At 42.2% G+C, this 18427-nt stretch overlaps 1 protein-coding gene across 2 annotated transcripts in view; it reads right to left on the bottom strand.

Annotated features, from left to right (window-relative positions):
• Positions 1-1125: 1125 nt before the first annotated feature.
• vcanb (versican b) overlaps positions 1126-18427 on the bottom strand; it is a 34421-nt gene continuing 17119 nt past the window's right edge. For both annotated transcript variants that reach the window (XM_085464653.1, XM_085464654.1), the window contains exons 9-16: positions 16993-18316; positions 15717-15830; positions 15500-15613; positions 10832-10990; positions 10089-10171; positions 4432-4576; positions 2815-2997; positions 1126-2709 (exon numbers count right to left, since the gene is read on the bottom strand). In XM_085464653.1, the coding sequence (XP_085320779.1) occupies positions 2462-2709; positions 2815-2997; positions 4432-4576; positions 10089-10171; positions 10832-10990; positions 15500-15613; positions 15717-15830; positions 16993-18316 (2370 nt within the window). In that variant the 3' untranslated portion in view covers positions 1126-2461. The remainder of the gene's footprint in view (positions 2710-2814; positions 2998-4431; positions 4577-10088; positions 10172-10831; positions 10991-15499; positions 15614-15716; positions 15831-16992; positions 18317-18427) is intronic.

The raw sequence follows: 18427 nt of genomic DNA, 5'->3' as shown, positions 1-18427 counted from the left end.
TCAGGTAACCCATGGCAACGGACTGGTTACCATGGCAACGGACCGGTAACCCATGGCAACGGACCGGTAACCCATGGCAACGGACAGTTAACCCATAACAACGCATGTAAACGCATGGCAACGGACAGTTAACCCATAACAACGCATGTAAACGCATGGCAATGGACAGTTAACCCATAACAACGGTCAGGTAACCCATGGCAACGGACCGGTTACCATGGCAACGGACCGGTTACCATGGCAACGGACCAGTTACCATGGCAACAGACAGTTAACCCATGGCAATGGACAGTTAACCCATAACAACGCATGTAAACGCATGGCAACGGACAGTTAACCCATAACAACACATGTAAACGCATGGCAACGGACAGTTAACGCATGGCAACGGACAGTTAACCCATGGCAACGGTCAGGTAACCCATGGCAACGGACAGTTAACCCATAACAACGCATGTAAACGCATGGCAACGGACAGTTAACCCATAACAACGCATGTAAACGCATGGCAACGGACAGTTAACCCATAACAACGCATGTAAACGCATGGCAACGGACAGTTAACCCATGGCAACGGTCATATAGCCCATGGCAACGGACAGTTAACCCATAACAACGCATGTAAACGCATGGCAACGGACAGTTAACCCATAACAACGCATGTAAACGCATGGCAACGGACAGATAACCCATGGCAACGGACAGTTAACCCATAACAACGCATGTAAACGCATGGCAACGGACAGTTAACCAATAACAACTAACAGCTGGTTCATTTGTGCTGCCCAATGCTCATGGAGTGCCGTCAGCTTCTTCAGCCAGTAAGCGCGACTCATGTCGGGGGCTGGTGCTGTCTAGCTCTTACTACTGGAGACCTTCTCTTGAATGTTTGCCACTGTCATGGTTACTGTACCTTGTTCAGGGAGTTTGCTGTGGTCTGCTCTTAGATTCACGAGCCATTGAGCATTACCGTTATGGGCTGCGTCCTTCTCCCATGTGCTTTTCCAATATTGCTCCGCCTCCAGCCTTGGTGGTGCTGTTCTCATATTGTTACATACTATTATGCAACATACTAAAGGAAAATGTATGAAGGACATGAAGACAACGTGAGATGCATAAAAAAAATCTTATAGAGCAGGTGGTCATGTTTATTTGTTTCTTATACATTCTCTTATTCCTTGAAAACAATAAACAAACTGATTCCACGTCTACAGGAAAAGGCAACATGAAGGTATGTGTCTAATAATGTAAAAATAACGTAGAAATAACCAGAAGTGTTTTCATTGACAATAGAGGAAGTCAATTTTGAGTCACAGCACAATAAAGAAAATCAACAATCTCAATAAAACTAGAGGACGGCATTGCGTATACATACTGTCAATGATAACATGATTTCTCAATAAGAAAGATCATGACAAGAGTCTGTAAACAGTGCAGAAGATATCACTTCAGTTCCATGGACCTTTATTCAATATCACAGTCCTTTCATAGTTTTGAAGTATACAATAAATTAAATTCTTATGGCTTCAGATAATATTTATAATATATATCCTATGATTAATAGCCACAGCATAGACAGACGACATATTCATCACAATTTCCTATTTGTGTTCATCAAATCTCAATTAAGAAAAAAACTCAGGTAAAATATTTTGTACAAAATCATAGACAAACAATGAAAAACAATGAGTTCAGATAGGCAGACACATTGAAAATGTGGTCAAAGGTAACAATCTGAGGTGATTTGAGGTGAGGAATTCTTGCTCATCTTTATAATTCAGTGACAAGTTCAAAGTTGTCATTTTTTGTTAGTTTTGCTCAAGAACTGCTAAAATGTTTCCATTTAATTTTTCCATTTCCATCCCTTTTAAAAGTTAACAAAGTGTGAGTGTCTTTAACCAGCTTGGACGTGACTACGCTGTTTAACAAAGAATAAAGACTTGAATTCCTTTTAATGAAAAATTTGCCACTGAGCTGCATTAAAATCTGACAGAAGGCACTAGACTTATGAGCGCAGGTTAAAAGCTGATGGCTTAAGTTACACTGAACACTTTGACTATTAAGTGTAGAACGCATTGAGGAGCTAAAGGCTGCAGTGCTCCTGTGTTGTGACTGATAGACCTGGTTTTAGGGCGACCTCCTTAGGAGACATGGCTGTGTATATCTATATCAGACACAACATATCCAAGTATTTGAACAATGGCACTAGCTGGTGTTTGAAGCAGTGAAAAGGAAGCATATCAATAATCTGAGCACCATGGTTTTGTGGGGAGACTGATGTGGTCAATAAATGAAGTTTGGAAATGAAGCTAAACTGTCCTTGGTGTCTGATCCTGGAATGTAATTGTAAAAATGTCCCCTCAAGAGACACTGATAGACAGTTCAGTGGAACATCACTCTCTATCGGTGCCTCTAGACAGACTGCTGCAATTAGTCATCACCAAAAATCTGATGTCCACAACTACAAACCCACTGAGTGTTTCATCTGATCCTGGCTGCGAGTGCGGACCTGCAGCTGCCTCTCCTTACTCAGCTGTCGATGACTCTGAATGGCGATCCAGTTGCTCTGCAGGATGTTGGAAATCTGCTGTTGCCCTTGGTTTTGTCTGTGTTCCTCCTGACTCTTGGTGTGGTGTTGATAGTGCCTGTGTTGATGCTTGTTCTGGGTGTGGCGGCGTTGAAGAACAAATGTCTTATGGTAGGTTGCAGCTGAGAGCACAGATGTAGAAATTAACTAAAAGTGAGTACAGTTGAAAATACTTTACAGACCTTTAATGAAAAAGTTAGCTAAAGTACAATTAGGAGGAGACTCACGGCTTGTGCAGGTGACTTTAGGCGAGTCCCACTGGCCGTTGGCCTGGCAGCGTATAGTTGGGGTGTGTCTCTGAATGAAGCCCTGCTTACACTGATAACGGAGCAGGGTGTTGATGTCATAGCGCAATTTTGTGGCCCCAAAAACTCGGGCATCCTTCACCACAGGAGGCTGACCGCATGATACTGTTGGCAGGAGATGCAGAGTTTAATAATGTTATTCACAAACCTGTACCAATCATTTCCATTGACACTTGGGACAGTGCAGGAAACTCTAAACATAAGCAAAGCTCTACATATTTGCTGCAGTTCTGTGAGTCCCAAGGAGAAAACTACAGCTGCCCAAAACACAACAAAGGCTCATCTCAGATCGGCCAAAAACATCTTGATGATCTCCAAGACTTTTATACTTTAGACTGACTGACAAGGCAAAAGTTGGACTTTTTGGACGTTTGAGTCCCATTACATCTGGCATCAAACTAACACAGCATTTCATAAACAGAACATCAGACTACCAGTCAAACATGGTGACTGGACTTCAGTAGTGGTAACTGGACTTCATGTCATTTTTAGCTTCTGGTGTGAATAAACATGGTCTCTAATGATGTAGCCAGGTCTCCATGATTATTAACACGCAGCAGTCCCAAATAGAGGAGGTAGTTTCCAGCAATAGCTCTAGTTTGTTGGTCTTCATATGCAAGATGGCTCTTCCATATGTTGAGTAATGGGGATTTAAATGGTTAGCATGCTTGCTTGGTATCCCAGCTGTGCTCCCTATGCCACCTGTGCTACTTTCCAGGGTTGAGAACAAACCAGGAAGATTCTGGCAGTCTGGCTATATCTGGCATGCTGTACAACATATGACTCCCGTGGAACTCTCTAATAACTATACCCTGACACTGTAATATGATGTTCTCAACCTCCATGTGACTATAGATGTGTTAAATGGCAACTGGCACCCGTTAGACCACACACCACCATCTTTGTATTTTGTTTTTACTCTTTGTCAAAAACCAAAATTTGATTGATGATCTGAAACATGTGTCAAATATGCAAAAAAATGTGCATTTTTTAATACAATGCACAGCACTGTAAGTGAAAGATAAAGATAAGTAAAAGATAAAGACTGTACTGTGATTCTGTTGTTTAAGGTTAGAATGATCACCGAGACAAAATTAGAAGCAACAGACAACACTTACTTTTTCATCCACACCCCATGTAAGTACTGCACTGAACAAAACAAAGCTAACGCAAAAGTACAGTTCCTCTCGTGGCCACTTGAGGCTGGCCTCTAAACCTAATCCATGTTGAAGAGTCTGGTACAGAACACAGCTTTGGCAACTGCTGGCAATAAAACTAAACTAAATTGAAAAGACTGTTACTTGGTCTGCAGACTTAGTCTGCACAAATTAGCTAATATGTGTCTGTGTATTACACCTGCACAGTTTATGAATGCAGCTCATTCTATGTTTACTATCCCTAGCCAATAACTTTGAAGCTAAGCTTCAAAGTTAAAGTTAAATAAAAAAGCTTCTCTAAGCTTTTTTACTTAAAGAAAGCATTCTTCCCAGTTGTCCTTTAGTCTCCAAAGAGAACACGTATGTTTTTCCATGTGCATACCTGTTCCCTTTTTGCAGGTAAATGTCAGGTGATAGTTGCAGGGCACGTCATTCCACTGTCCTCCCTCATGCCAGATCATCACCACACAGTCCTCTCCTGACTGGAAGAAGCTGTCCGGCTGGTTTGGCCTCCAATGGTCATATTGCTATCAGAAGACAAATTACAAAGGGCATTATGTTACAGACTGACTAATTAAATTAGTTTACAAAGTAATGCTGTTACATTTAAGATGGCATGTGCACTTAGCGACCAGCAATGAACAAGCGCTTAGCATCCTAAGTTTGTTTTTCTGTTTTTTTGTGTTTGTTTTTTTTCCTTTTCTAAATAAGGCCCCAGCTGTGCTGGCCTGTTTCCCATGATGCGTGTGAGGCTGTAAGCCCGCTGAGGATTGTTTACTCCCGTGAGGAGCTGCTACAACTTAACTTCTTGTATGGTGGTAAGGACCTCACCCCATGTATGTTGGGTTTTATACCAAAAGACAGAACAAGTGATAAGAGGAAGACAAAAAGAGGGAGACATGGAGGTGTTAAATTGTGTCTGAGGAGACAACAGGTCAGTCGAACTCCCCTGCCCTCTGTTATCCTGGGAAATGTTCAGTCTGTGAGCAGCAAGCTGCATGAACTCCAGCGGAACGTTAGGTTCCAGAAAGACTTCACACAGGCACAGCTGTGTGATGACTTTTTCTGAGACATGGCTGACAGAGCAGGACCAGGACGTCGATTTTTCAATTGACGGATTTGGAGCTCTCTGAGAGAGCTCAGAAAGCTCCAAATTGCCAGTCTTGGCAGCCGGGGGTCAGTCCGCCAGGGCCTCCGCTCCTGGCCGCCACCCGGCACACAATGCACCCGACCCCTATGGCGCCTCCTGCGGGTGGTGGGCCTGCGGGAGGATGGGCCCATGTCTCCTCTTCGGGCTGTGCCCGGCCGGGCCCCATGGACTAAGGCCCGGCCACCAGACGCTCGCCCTCAGGCACCCGCCCCGGGCCTGGCTCCAGGGCGGGGCCCCGGTAACCCTATCCCGGGCAGGGTAAACTGTTCCCTCGATGTTCTTTTCATAAGGGTCTTCTGAATCGCTCTTTGTCTGGTCCCTCACCCTCAGAGTAGAGCCGCTGCTGCTCCACATCGAAAGGAGCCAGCTGAGGTGGTTCGGGCATCTGACAAGGATGCCCCCTGGGCTCCTCCTGGGTGAGGTGTTCCAGGCATGTCCCACCGGGAGGAGGCCCCGGGGCAGACCCAGGACACGCTGGAGAGATAATATCTCTCGGCTGGCCTGGGAACGCCTTGGTGTTCCCCCGGATAAGCTGGAGGAGGAGGTGGCTGGGGAGAGGGAGGTCTGGGCCTCTTTGCTTAGGCTGCTTCCCCCGCGACCTGGCCTCGGATAAAGCGGATGAGGATGGATGGATGGATGGATGGATGGATTTGGAGCTCCATTTCATCGGGATCAGGATGTGGGGGTAAAGGGGAAATCCCAAGGAGGGGGGAGTATGCTTGTATGTGAATAAACGTTACTATAGCGCTGTGACTGTTAGAGAGTTTATTTGCACACCAGACGTTGAACTTTTATCGGTTGCCACTGTGCCCTTTTTGCCCCCCTCATGAGTTTCCACAACTTTTCAGTACTATAGTCTATGTTCACCCGAGGGCTCACCTCTCCCCCTCCACCTCAACATTATCACAGAAGTAGGGCATAAGCTACAGGCACTTTTTTTGTTTGGTGGCATGGTTCAGTCAGACCTCTGTCACAGAGAAAAAACTCATTGAATCAGATAGTGAGATGGTCCTGACAGGTGAGTCACAGCCCTGTCTAGCCTCCCTGTACTTTCAACAGATACAAAGGATGGCTTTATCAATTGTTAATAATGGCCCCCCATCCTCTATGGGGTGAATTTCAGCTTCTTTCCTCTGGACGGAGGTTTCTAGTCCCAAGTTAGCAATATAAAAACAGCTTTGTCCCTACTGGTGCTACTGTTTTATTTGATTCATCTTCATCTTATTTATATTGTTTTTTATCACGCATCTAATTATCAAATATGTGTTTGTCAGGTTTAATGGGTGTGTGTGTGCTTTGTGAGTGGATGCCAAATGCTATCATTTTTTTATGTAAAGCAAATTTACCTAGGGATAGAAATAAAGTAATCTTGAACCTTGAACTGCAAATTTAGCAAAAACATACATTACTGGCCAAATATTTTAGGTACTTGTGATCTTAGTTGTGATTTAAGCACCTTTCCTGTTCTCGGAAAATGCACAGAAAAAAACAAATTCAATTCAGGTTTATTTATATAGGGTCAAATCACACTTAAAAAAACAAGATCATTTGGGGGGATTTTTAACCTGTCAGCCTGACACTGTGTGGACACCAAGGTTTGTAAATAAGAGAACTTGAAAATGAGTTGTATCTGCTAAAAATCTACAAGTTAGAATCTTAGTGGCCTCAAACTCAAATTCGAAGTCAGGTTTTCTGAAAAACTTGTCAATGCGATAACTCAAAAATTAGGTAATGTAGGATTTTGAAACTGCTGGATGGTTAAGGGGCAGCACTGGCTGTTGCCAGTATTTTTCTCATTAATGTCCTCTTTACGATCGTAGCTACTGATAGCTGTATCTACTTATGGACAACTTATGGACAATATCTCTTTTGTGAATATAGACTATGAAGTCCCCACCTATCCTCTTCAGAAGGCAGTCAATACTCATCACATGTGACTGGATGTAATTCATAAAATATACAGACAGTGGTGCTGCAGAGACAAAAAACAACAGGCCTAAACAAACCCAAGGTTGTGTGGCCTTATATACCAGACGAAATACACAAAAAGTTCATTTTTGTTCATTTTATACTGTATATCTACTGCACGCACTTAACATGGTGTATGGCTCCGATTTGACCCCATTCAGGGTGTGTCTGTATTAAGAATGATAACACATGACACAGTCCTCCCTCTTCAGGATCAGATTTCAATTTTCTTGCTCTGAGTTTCCAGCAGATGAACCATGTGTTTGAGATTGTGTCATCACTGCCTACAACTGCTACATCACATGAACATTTTGCCCCGAATAAGGTTTATTGCCAATTTAAATTCAATTCAATTTTATTTATATATCACCAAAGGTGCTTTATATTAAAAGGTAAAGACTACAATAATATAGAGAAACCCCAACAATCAGATGCCCCTTTATGAGCAAGTGCTTTAGCAACAGTGGGAAGGAAAAACTCTCTTTTAATAGGAAAAATCCTCCACCAGGACCAGCTTCAGGGAAGGGTGGCCAGAGTAGTAATAATAACTAATGCAAAATGGTTTATAAACACATAGTGAGTGATAAAAGATCAGTGAAGAAGAAACGCTCAGTGCATGATGAGAAGCCCCATAGTAGCCTGAATCTTCTCTTAGCTGTGGGATAACTTTGGCGGGTTCAGGGTCAACTGAGCCAAACTTCACTATATGCTTTGTCAAAAAGGAAAGTTTTAAGCCTAATGTTAAAAGTGTCTGTCTCCCGAATCCAAACTAGATGCTGGTTCCACAGAAGAGGGGCCTGAAAGCTCAACACTCTGTCTCCTATTCTACTTTAAATATCCACAAGACAGCTGCCTGAGAGCAAAGTGCTCTAATGGGGTGATATGGTACTATAACGGTCTTTAAGATAAGATGGAGCCTGATTATACAAGACCTTGTATATGAGGAGCAGGATTTTAAATTTGATTCTGGATCTACAAGGGAGCCAATGAAGGGAAGCAAATATAGGAGAAATATGCTGTCACTTTCTAGTCCCTGTCAGTAGCCTTGTTGCCGCGCTGAAGGCTTTTCAGGGAGTTTTTAGGGCCTCCTGATAATAACGAATTACAGTAGTCCAGCATAGAAGTAATAAATGCATGAACTAGATTTTCAGCATCACTTTGAAACAGGATGTTTCAAATTTTAGAGATACTGCGCAAATGGAAGAAAGCAGTCCTGCAAAGTTGCTTAATATGCGCATTGAAGTACATATGCTGGTCAAAAATGACTCCAAGAATTCTCACAGTGGAGGCCAAGGTAATGGCATCTAGTGTAAGTGTAAGATATCATATTTCTAAGATATTTATGGCCGAGTAAAATAACATCAGTTTTATCTGAATTTAGAAGAAGGAAATTAATCATCCACATCATTATATCTTTAAGATATAATCTCTATTCCTAGAGATTAACTCAAGTGATCTTAACCCAGCTTTTTAAGTAGCTTTTTAAGTAGTGGTTTAATTACTGCCAGCTTGAACGCCTGTGGGACATAACCCATTAAAAGAGAGAGGCTGATGATATTTAAGATTGAAATCTTACTGCACCTGGTATTCCCAGATTGTACTGTACTAACCAGAGATCAGGCATGCTCAGAGTGGTACAGCAGCAAGTTAAATATAGCAACAGGTCGTAAACTTGACTGAGGATAAAATCAGCAACTTAGAGATGCAGAAGTAAAGATGGGCAGAGGTTCCCCAATCTGCAAAAAAAAAAAAACCCACACACACACACACACAAAAAAACTGTCTACTAATTGTGGAACATTTTCTGAATAATTTTCTTCAATGAAGAAAAAAAGTAGGCCTCAATATTTCATCAGCTACAGTTCATAATATCATCATCTCTGCCTTCACGGGACAAGGCTGAAAATCAATCTGGGCCCTCAGGTGGCACAGCATTAAAAACAGGCATGATTCTGTCATTGGACTCGTGTTTTTTGAAGTCAAACAACATTCTGAAAGGTACAGTGTCTGAGAACATCTGAACCCCAACATATTTTCCACTGAAAATCAAAGAAATCTACCTGAACCTGTAGGCTCCATAACAGATTAGCAAACCATGTCTGGTTCTACTTGCACAGTAGAATGAATAAGAATATCAAAAATGAATAAAGATCATGGAATGAATCTTGAGGCCCAATCTGGCCCAAGTCCAGTTCGGTTCCAGTCATTCCCCACTTCATCTGGTTCTGATCTATTTTGGATTCGTTCATGTAAAATGGTTCATCTTGAAACTGTACTGAAATAAGCCTGACTAATGTAGATAGTAGACAGCTCCCTAAGAGCCGAGACATTTCTTGTAACGTGTTTGCTCTACATTTATTAAAGACTTGGAAAGCTGCCATGTGTTTTTCTTTCTTTCAGTTAAATGTGAAACTATTATACTCTGGCTATTAACAGTACCTTAATAAAACACCTCTGCTACTGCTATATGAGAGCCATCATGTATCATTGAAGGCTGATTTTAAATCAAATTGCAAATGGTTACACTGGGGAACAATATGGTAAATGGCCTGTATAGCGCTTTACTAGTCCCTAAGGACCCCAAAGTGCTTTACACACACAGTCATCCACACATTCACACACTGGTGATGGCAAGCTACATTGTAGCCACAGCCACCCTGGGGCACACTGACAGAGGCGAGGCTGCCAGACACTGGCGCCACCGGGCCCTCTGACCACCACCAGTAGGCAACGGGTGAAGTGTCTTGCCCAAGGACACAACGACCGAGACTGTCCGAGCCGGGGCTCGAACCGGCAACCTTCCGATTACAAGGCGAACTCCCAACTCTTGAGTCACGATCGCCCCACGATCAATAATCATTGATGTCTGTAAATCTAACTATATCCATAGCCACTTATCTTATCAATAGTGCTTATCTTACCATTGGTCTGCCATCAGTCCATCTGAAGTCTCTCTCAAACATCTTATCATTCAGGCCAATCCACTGGTAGTCACTTCCTAGATCTGCAGGGAAAAAGCACGATGCAGTGAGTCCGAGATCATTTTACCGAAGCAGAACCTGATCAATACCAAACAAAGCATTTTGGAGAGGAGTGTAAACAGACAACAAAGAATTATGGTGAAGCACCGTTGAGCTCAGTGTCAGTAGCTTCACCAGAGTTTACTTGCAGCTCCATCACTATTCTCAGACTGATTTCTGTAGTAGAGCAGTGACTGCAAATCGTGTAGCATTTGCTTGCGTTTTCAAATTTGGTAAAATTATTATTTATCATCAAAGTTTCATTGTTTGCTTGTTTGTTTTTTTACATACATTCGTTGTGAATGAAACCCAAAGACATGTTGAAATCAATGCAATCAAATAACAAAGCAGCTACTCAAAATGTAACTAATGTTTTAGGTAGCCATTTCTACTGTATTTTCAAAAATATGATCAGATTTAGTTTTAGACCATCCAACCAAAAGTAGTCTGTACGAGTGGTTGACCACAAACAACAAAGTTGTGCTGCTAGCACGGCCAAAAACTGTTTCATTTATGATATGCATTTTTAGTATTTGTACCCCGAAGGACTTTTTCACAGACTCTCTAGACCCATAATTCCTTATACTGTCGACTGATAGTATAAGGAACATTTTAGACACCTCATCGAAACAACACAAACTTACTATTGACAAAAATTTGCTCCTCATGCGACAGGATGCTGGTCAGGTGGGCTCCGTGTATCCGACATTCCCTCTCTGCAGCGTCCCAGGTCCGACGGTGTGTAAAGTGCTTGTAGCAGTGAGATTGAAACTTCTTCCAACCAAAACCACACATCTCAATGTCTGCAGAAAGAGAAAAACAAAGTGTGAAAGAACCATCAAACGAGGTGGAAAAAATATTTCATATGATATACACTTTATCTTGACTTCTTGTGTTGGTGCAGAATTAAAAATGTGGTATGTATGTGGCTATATCATAACTAATGACAAGTCCCTACTTATCTTTAAGGCAATAAAACAAAATCCACATACTGAAATATCAAATTTAGGACATGCCAGGAGCTTCGGTTAACAACTACATCAAATAGGCTCTCAGAATGTTTGCTTCTACTGTCATTAACTATGAACAGGTTCACTGAAACTGCACTCCTGAAGACTTAAAACCATAGCCATGTTTGATAAAGCTACATTTAATCTGGTGGCAGATGCCGTGCTTGCAATCTGAATGTCAACCTGCCTGTATCCGAGGGATGCCCTTCTATTAGATTAACAGGTAAGAGACTTATCCTACACACCTACAGCCAGTCTAGAATCTTCAATTCACCAAACGTTGTGCATTTCGTAGGACTAAACTCCAAGGACTTAGCTTTAATATACAGATGTTACAATAGAAATTAACACCATGGGTTAACCCAAAAAACTGTGAACCACTGTTGTGATAGCCAGTATCTCTGACTAGGGTTCTTGGTTTTATTAGGCCAGCTAACAAAGACTATGTACACCTGTTTCATAGTACACCTCTCATTTCTGAATTAAATACCACGTTCTGACTGATTATTGTGACAGATCACCTGAATCCCTTTTGGCATCTTTTAACAGCTACTTTCATCAGGATAATGCAGAAAGAAATTGTTTGGCAAATCAATTTAATGAAGAAAATTAATTTAGTGGCTTTCAGTGGCCTTCTGAGCAACTAGATCACTGACTGGAAATAAAATGTTAGATAGTGACTTCAGCTTTGGTTGGTGAGGTCGCATTGTAAAGCCTTGAGCTGAGCACGTTCTTTTGGTGTTATAAAACCAGGTTTGACACTGCATGCCTTATCACAGCTTATCACGTGGTAGTGTCAGTCAAAAGCAAACTAATCCAAGTCACCTCTCCTTGTGATGGATCCTAGTGTATTCAATAACACTTAAAAGCTGTGACTGAGATCTTAAACTAATCAATAAAGTGTTTACCAAGATCACAACTCAAAGGAGGAAAAGACTTCTATAGAACCTGTCACAGTATGCGGCACCACACTGTATGAATTTGCGAAGAGGACCCAAAATATAGACACCAACGAACTTGGACCAAAACTTGAATATTAACAAAAGGCGAGCGGGAAGTGGAAGCACAGGAGGAAACAGCTGCCACTAATCTGACATAACGAGACAAAAGAAGCAAAACTGACTACACTGACATAGGACATAGACCTTCAAAATAAAACAGGAAACTGAACGGAAAGCAGACATGACAATACAACTTCACAACAAGGACAAGAAGACAAGAAACATGACAGACTAACACCGAAGACCTAAGTGAAACATAAATAAACTAAAGGCAACCAAAAGATAATCCAATTACTCAACATAATAAAGGAATAACTTAAGAACTCAAAACGTAAACTGAAAACGCTGGGTCAGAGACCCAGGATCGTGACAGAACCAACCTTTTTGCTCTTGCAGACATCACCATTAGAAAGACCACAGGTGCAAATCAGTGTTTATACAGTATGGTCTATGGACCTGATACTACACAGGTTCTGATACAGCAGGACAGCAGCACTAATTTGACGATGAAAATAAAAACCGTATAAACTAAACAAACATAGTGGCAGAACACACAAAACTGAGAGAGATCATGACAATGAGCAGAGGCAAACAAGGGAACAGACCACAGGTGGGGATCGAGCTGAACATGGTCTAACTAACGAGACGGGGAACGAAAACAGAACATGCTGCAAACAGGACAGAAGACTATCAAAGTAAAACAGGAAGTATGAGAAACACACTGAGATGCAGACTGACTAAATACAAGGAACAGAGGGAGCAAGAGACAGAGGCACCACTGGGAAAGAAGCGAATAAACATGGAGACGGAGGCGAGACTATGGAGACACCGAACAAGGGATAGAACTTAAAATACATAACAGACATGGACTACACACGGAGGCATAACCGAGAAACAGACAAATTGAGCATTGAGACAGGACTGATTTCAAAGAGGGATACGACTACCGGAAACTAGACACAATATGACAGGAGGAGGGAAAATGTAAGGCTAGATAACAAATGAAAACCTAGCAATCAAAACTATAACAACCAAAACTAGGATCATGACAATAAAGAGCTGAAGCTGTCTGAGAGCAAAGGGAAGCTTCAACCAGCATTAGTATGCGGTTTCTACTAAACAGACTGTAAGACACAATATCTCTTACTATGAATAAGTGCCTTTTTTCAAACTTCATGTGGCATATTCAAGAAAATGTTTAGACTTTGCTGCTTCGTAACCACATTTTACCCACTCCTTAGGTGTTAATGTGTAGCTAATCGAACTTCTGTCTAAAAGTAGCTATACTACATTTCCCTGGTTGCCTATCACTGCCTTCTAGTACACTTCATAATCTGGAATCAGATTTTCATTTGTTGATGAAGTTACATGTTGTTTTGGAAACATGCTGTTGTAACGGTGAAGCTAACAGCAACACAACAGCTCTGAATTTTATTTCTGTGCTCTGGCCAGAGACGGTGAGAGAGAAAGAGAGGCACAGAGAGAGCTGAGGTCCAGCTGGGGAGTGAAAGCCCCTCACTGAATGAGCTCAGCAACACACAGTTGGACTTCATTAAGTCTCACAAACATCCAGTTGTCTGCAGGTCAAGCACACAGAGACACACACAAAGAGCTCATGTATAACACACATTCAACTTCATATACAAGTCACATAATCAGCCCTTTGCTTTGTCTGACCATACAAACAATGGCTGTTTTGTATCAGTGGCACCAGAATTATACATGCCAGTAAAGTCATGATGGACAGTATCTGTCGAGTCTTTTAAGGTAGTAGCCATCATCAACTGACCTCATTTTAATCCTGCCTCTGTGCAGCTACCTGGAATGAAAGGTGAGGTCTCTAATGAATGCAGCACTATAAGCCACAGCTCTCTGTCTGCCAGTTTGAAATTAGCAGAGTGGTCAGTTGAGTATGAAACATAGCATCACTCAGCATCACCCAGGATATTAAGCCCAGCCTGAAAAAACTGAAGCAGTATTGTCAGTATTGATTCAATTCCACACGCAGCTGCAAAAGCTTTCTGGAAAAATAGAGGGCAATTATCTTTCTTCCCTCATTCTTTCCATTGGCAAAAAGCTGCAAGAGGACAGCTGTGTCCCTGATTTTTGAACTCTTGCATATACTAGGAGGGAAAAATAAGCAGTAAACAGTCCATAATTTATGTCTGAGTGTCTACATTTAGCTTTACACACTGTATTCATCATTCAAATAGATACGCCCTGCAAACTGGGAATTCTTATAGCACCAATGTCTCTATTTTTTCCACAAGACCCCAACAATGCTGACTTGGATAAGCAGAACAAAATGCAAATTTCCTCAGGAGTGTAGGTACCACAATATTAAGCGCAAAGGATGTTTGGAAGAAAGCCGCTTCTCTCCAAAAAGAAGATGTTGGCATGGCTTAGCTTTGCAGAGCTAAATTTGAACAACAAAACCAAAATGGAGATGTTTGACCATAATAAGAGCAGCATGTTTGGAGTAAACCAAACAGCCTAAACACCTCAGACCAACTGTCAGCACAGTGGTGGAGCGATGATGATTTGAGCACCTTGCAGTCACTGAGTGGAGCATCTTCTGCTTGGCACACACCCTTCTCCAGGTCCCAGTGTCACTGAACTAGCGAGTGGAGTGGCACACCACACTACACCTCCGCTACATTTTTGTTAAATAAATAATAGCACATAATATGTAATTTGTTCTTGTTCATCTGTGGTTGTATTTAACTCATTTCAAGACTTGCTAAGGACCAAATAACTTTTTAAATATCCTGATATATACTGTGAAACCTCAGAATTGACAGATCCAGTTGTTGTACTTTTATTCTACAATGACTGCATATGAATACATTAAGTAGTGTATAATGTATGACTCCAAACCATTAATAGACTGAGTAAAATAATTTAAGCAAGCAAATAAAAGCGGAATTTAGTTAAATGGCTTCTTATCATGACTACATGATACAAAAGAAAAACTATGGGGCCTCATTCTGAAACCAAACATTTTGCTCAGAGCAGCAGAAAAAAAACTGTTGCTGCTGAGAACTGTTTCCTTGTTTGGAAAATATTAATCCTCGGAGTCCTCTTGTGTGCCTGAGTTTTGATTATCTGCTGAGTAACGGCAGAAATATTAGTCCTACGGCTGGAACTCATCTGTTGAAGAGCCAACGCCCAAAGCTGAATGATGGCCCAAAGACCCAAACTCTGCAGTAAGTTCAGACTTACTTGAAAAGAATATATCTGAGAACTGACTTCCATAGATGAATGATTTTGACACAGTTGCTTATTAATTCTGTTTCCTGACCTTGTTCACAGAACTCTCCTTTGTAGCTCGGGAGGCAGAGACAGGTGAAGGAGTTGATCCCATCCAGGCAAGTGGCTCCATTCAGACACGGGTTAGACTGGCACTCATCAATATCTTCAGACATGCAACACAGACCAGCATTATTATACATCCACCTGTCAGGAAGGGTCAGGATGGCTTGTTAAAAGAGCACACCTGGCTCTGAGGCTCTCTGTACCTGTTTCACAGTGCCACCCGGTGTATCCAGGTGCACAGATGCAGACATTTTGTGGTCCTTTCTTGTAGCACGAGCCTCCGTTCTGACACACATTGGTTGAGCATGGCAGGAGATCTGCCAAGGAGACAATGAGAATGGAAAACGATTAAAATCATCAACATCATTAAGAGCGGTGAAACGTACTGCAGTTCAGAAAGGCTTTGCAACTCCTTATTGGCACAGCAGGGCTGTCCACGTTTGTGGTAATAGACACTCGGTTTGTTGGTGGGCTGACCTGCTCATATTAAAATATATCAGAAAATTCAACATCTGCACAAATGTTTACAAGGAACCTTCAATTGCAAACAGGACAGGCTTTTATCCTGCTGTGAATTTTTAATGCATATATTTGTAGAACCTCTCCATCTTCTAGAAAAGCGAGGCCAACAAGGGACAACTTAAATACACTGTTGCTACAAATCACATAGGCAAACCTGGAAGCTAAATGCTAAATGCTGCTTAGCCCTGCGACAGACTGGCGACCTGTCCAGTGTGTACCCTGCCTTTTGCCCTAAGAGAGCTGGGATAAGCTGCAGCCACCCTGAAAAAGGTAAGCACAAGAGAATAAATGGATAAATAAAACTAAATTGAATGTCTTGGGTTCAAGACTCTGCATTTTTAAGCTGGATTTGGTCACTTCTGGTTTGAAAAACATCACACAATGCCAAAATGTTCGTTTTGTGAAGCCATGAAGTAACCGCATTTGAACAAGCAGGTGGACTAACATGTCAGCTAAGGACAGTAAGGTCAGCTCACGGATCTGACAGTACATTATTTGTCGTATAATTTCATTAAAACTGCTAGGTCAGGCCTACCAGACACCTGCTAGCTACCTCACATCTGACTGAAATCATCATGCCCCTAAAGTTTTACAAATCCATGAGGGTGTGTTAACAATGGGTGAGTTGTTATGAAGGTGGAAACTATGTAATAATTTTTTGTGAGCAGCTATTAAGCTGTCTATTTAATACTTGATGTGCAAAGGGAAAACCTTGTATTTGGGAACTTTAAAAGTGTATTACAGACTTTTGATAGCACAAGTGGGTATTACCATTGAAAAAGCATGTTCTATCCCTTTTAACTACGGCAGAAGGCTGAGAGAGGGCTCAGCTCAAACATTATAGCTGCTGCCAAAACTGGCAAAAATGTTAAGCAGGGGAATGAAACCAAGCTGCTGTGCTGTTTAAAACAACTGAAGCAGCTATGAACCAAACCAACAACAACAGAGTTCATGTACCTGTAATGTTTATAGTGCTGGTCATGACTGAATAAGTTGTGTCCGAGCTGGTCTCAGGTTGAACTGTGGCCACTGTCTGTTCAGGCATCTGAGGTTGGGACTCCACAAAAAAGGGGGTGATGTCTTTATCATCGTCTACAAATTTCTCCTCTGCTACAGCAGTGGCAGCCGGGTCAGGGATTAGAGCCCGCTGGGGGACAGAATAGCTTTTTTGCTCAGAAGTATAAAAGGGTGAAGTAGTGGAGAGTGTGGTCTGGTCTATGTTCTCCATGGTGGACAGGTCAGCATGTTCTCTGTAAAACTGAGCGTGGATGTCAGAGGAGGCAGACGGAGACTCAGTAGCGACAGCTGGATGGCTCTTATTTTCAAAGGAGGGATGGGTAAAGGGTTTAAGTTTGCTCATTTCTGCAGTTGTGCTCTTTACATTGGTGAAGGTCACAGCTGCCATGGCTGGTGAAACAGTAATAGCGACTTCTCTGAAAAGTTCCCCAGAAGCTCCCTCCTCATCAGACAGCTGGTCTGCACCAGAGTCTGGGTCTGTAACTGCAACATCACCTGATGAAACTCCAAGCACATCTGCGATTTCTGTAGGTACTGCAGGTGAAGGCTGTTGGGTATAAAGGTCATTTGAAATCATAGTGCTAAGCATGGTGCTAAGACTGCGTGTGTCTGACGGGTATACATCTTGACCTGAAGCCTCATCTTCTCCAGAGGAAGACCCTTCAAAGTCCCCAGTCTGGGCCTGCTCAGTGGTTTCCTGTGACTTTGTGTCTGGGATAAAAGTCGCAACCTCTGTTCCTCCGATTTCTGTCTCATCAGTCCTCGCATCCAACTGGTGTCCGGTAGCCAGGGTGGGTATAGCACCATCTGTAGAGCCCTCCTGCATACTGCCAACCTCATCGTCTGTGGAGTTGCTTGCAGAGCCTTCCATGTCCTCATCAGTTAAGGCAACATGAGCAACATCCTTGGAAACACCAAGCAGGACTGGAGTTGATATTGTAGAGACAGGGGGAGTGTATGTGGTTGAGACTGCTGTTTCATGTGGTTCTTGAGTGTTGATTCTCATGGCATCTGTAAAAACATAAGAAACTGTGTCTGCATCCAGGCCTGAGACTCCAACATCATCTGGGTATACAGCTTGAAGATAAATGATCTTGTCCGTGGTTTCCTCTGGAAATATCTCCCCGGTTCCAGTTTCGAAGGTAAAGGGAGTCATGCTGATGTCTTCTTCCTCCTCTACTTCTGTCTCATTCACATTTCCAGGAGTGGCCGTCTCAAACTGATCTCCTCTGGCCTCCTCTGGCTGCTGTGGTTCAGGTGTTACCTGGATGGATTGAAACAAATTGGCTATTTTTAACAAATGAGAAAGAATGACAAAGAGCCAGTAGCTTGACTCAGACCAGATTAGACTATTTTACACATTCACGGAGAGGGC

This window comes from Copadichromis virginalis, linkage group LG7, assembly GCF_057382275.1.
Source record: "Copadichromis virginalis isolate Kocher_CV1m ecotype Utaka linkage group LG7, C_Virginalis_male_GT1.1, whole genome shotgun sequence".
NCBI classification, from domain to species: Eukaryota; Metazoa; Chordata; class Actinopteri; order Cichliformes; family Cichlidae; genus Copadichromis; species Copadichromis virginalis.
Note: the sequence above shows the minus strand (reverse complement) of the source record. Positions and strands in the feature narration are given on the sequence as shown.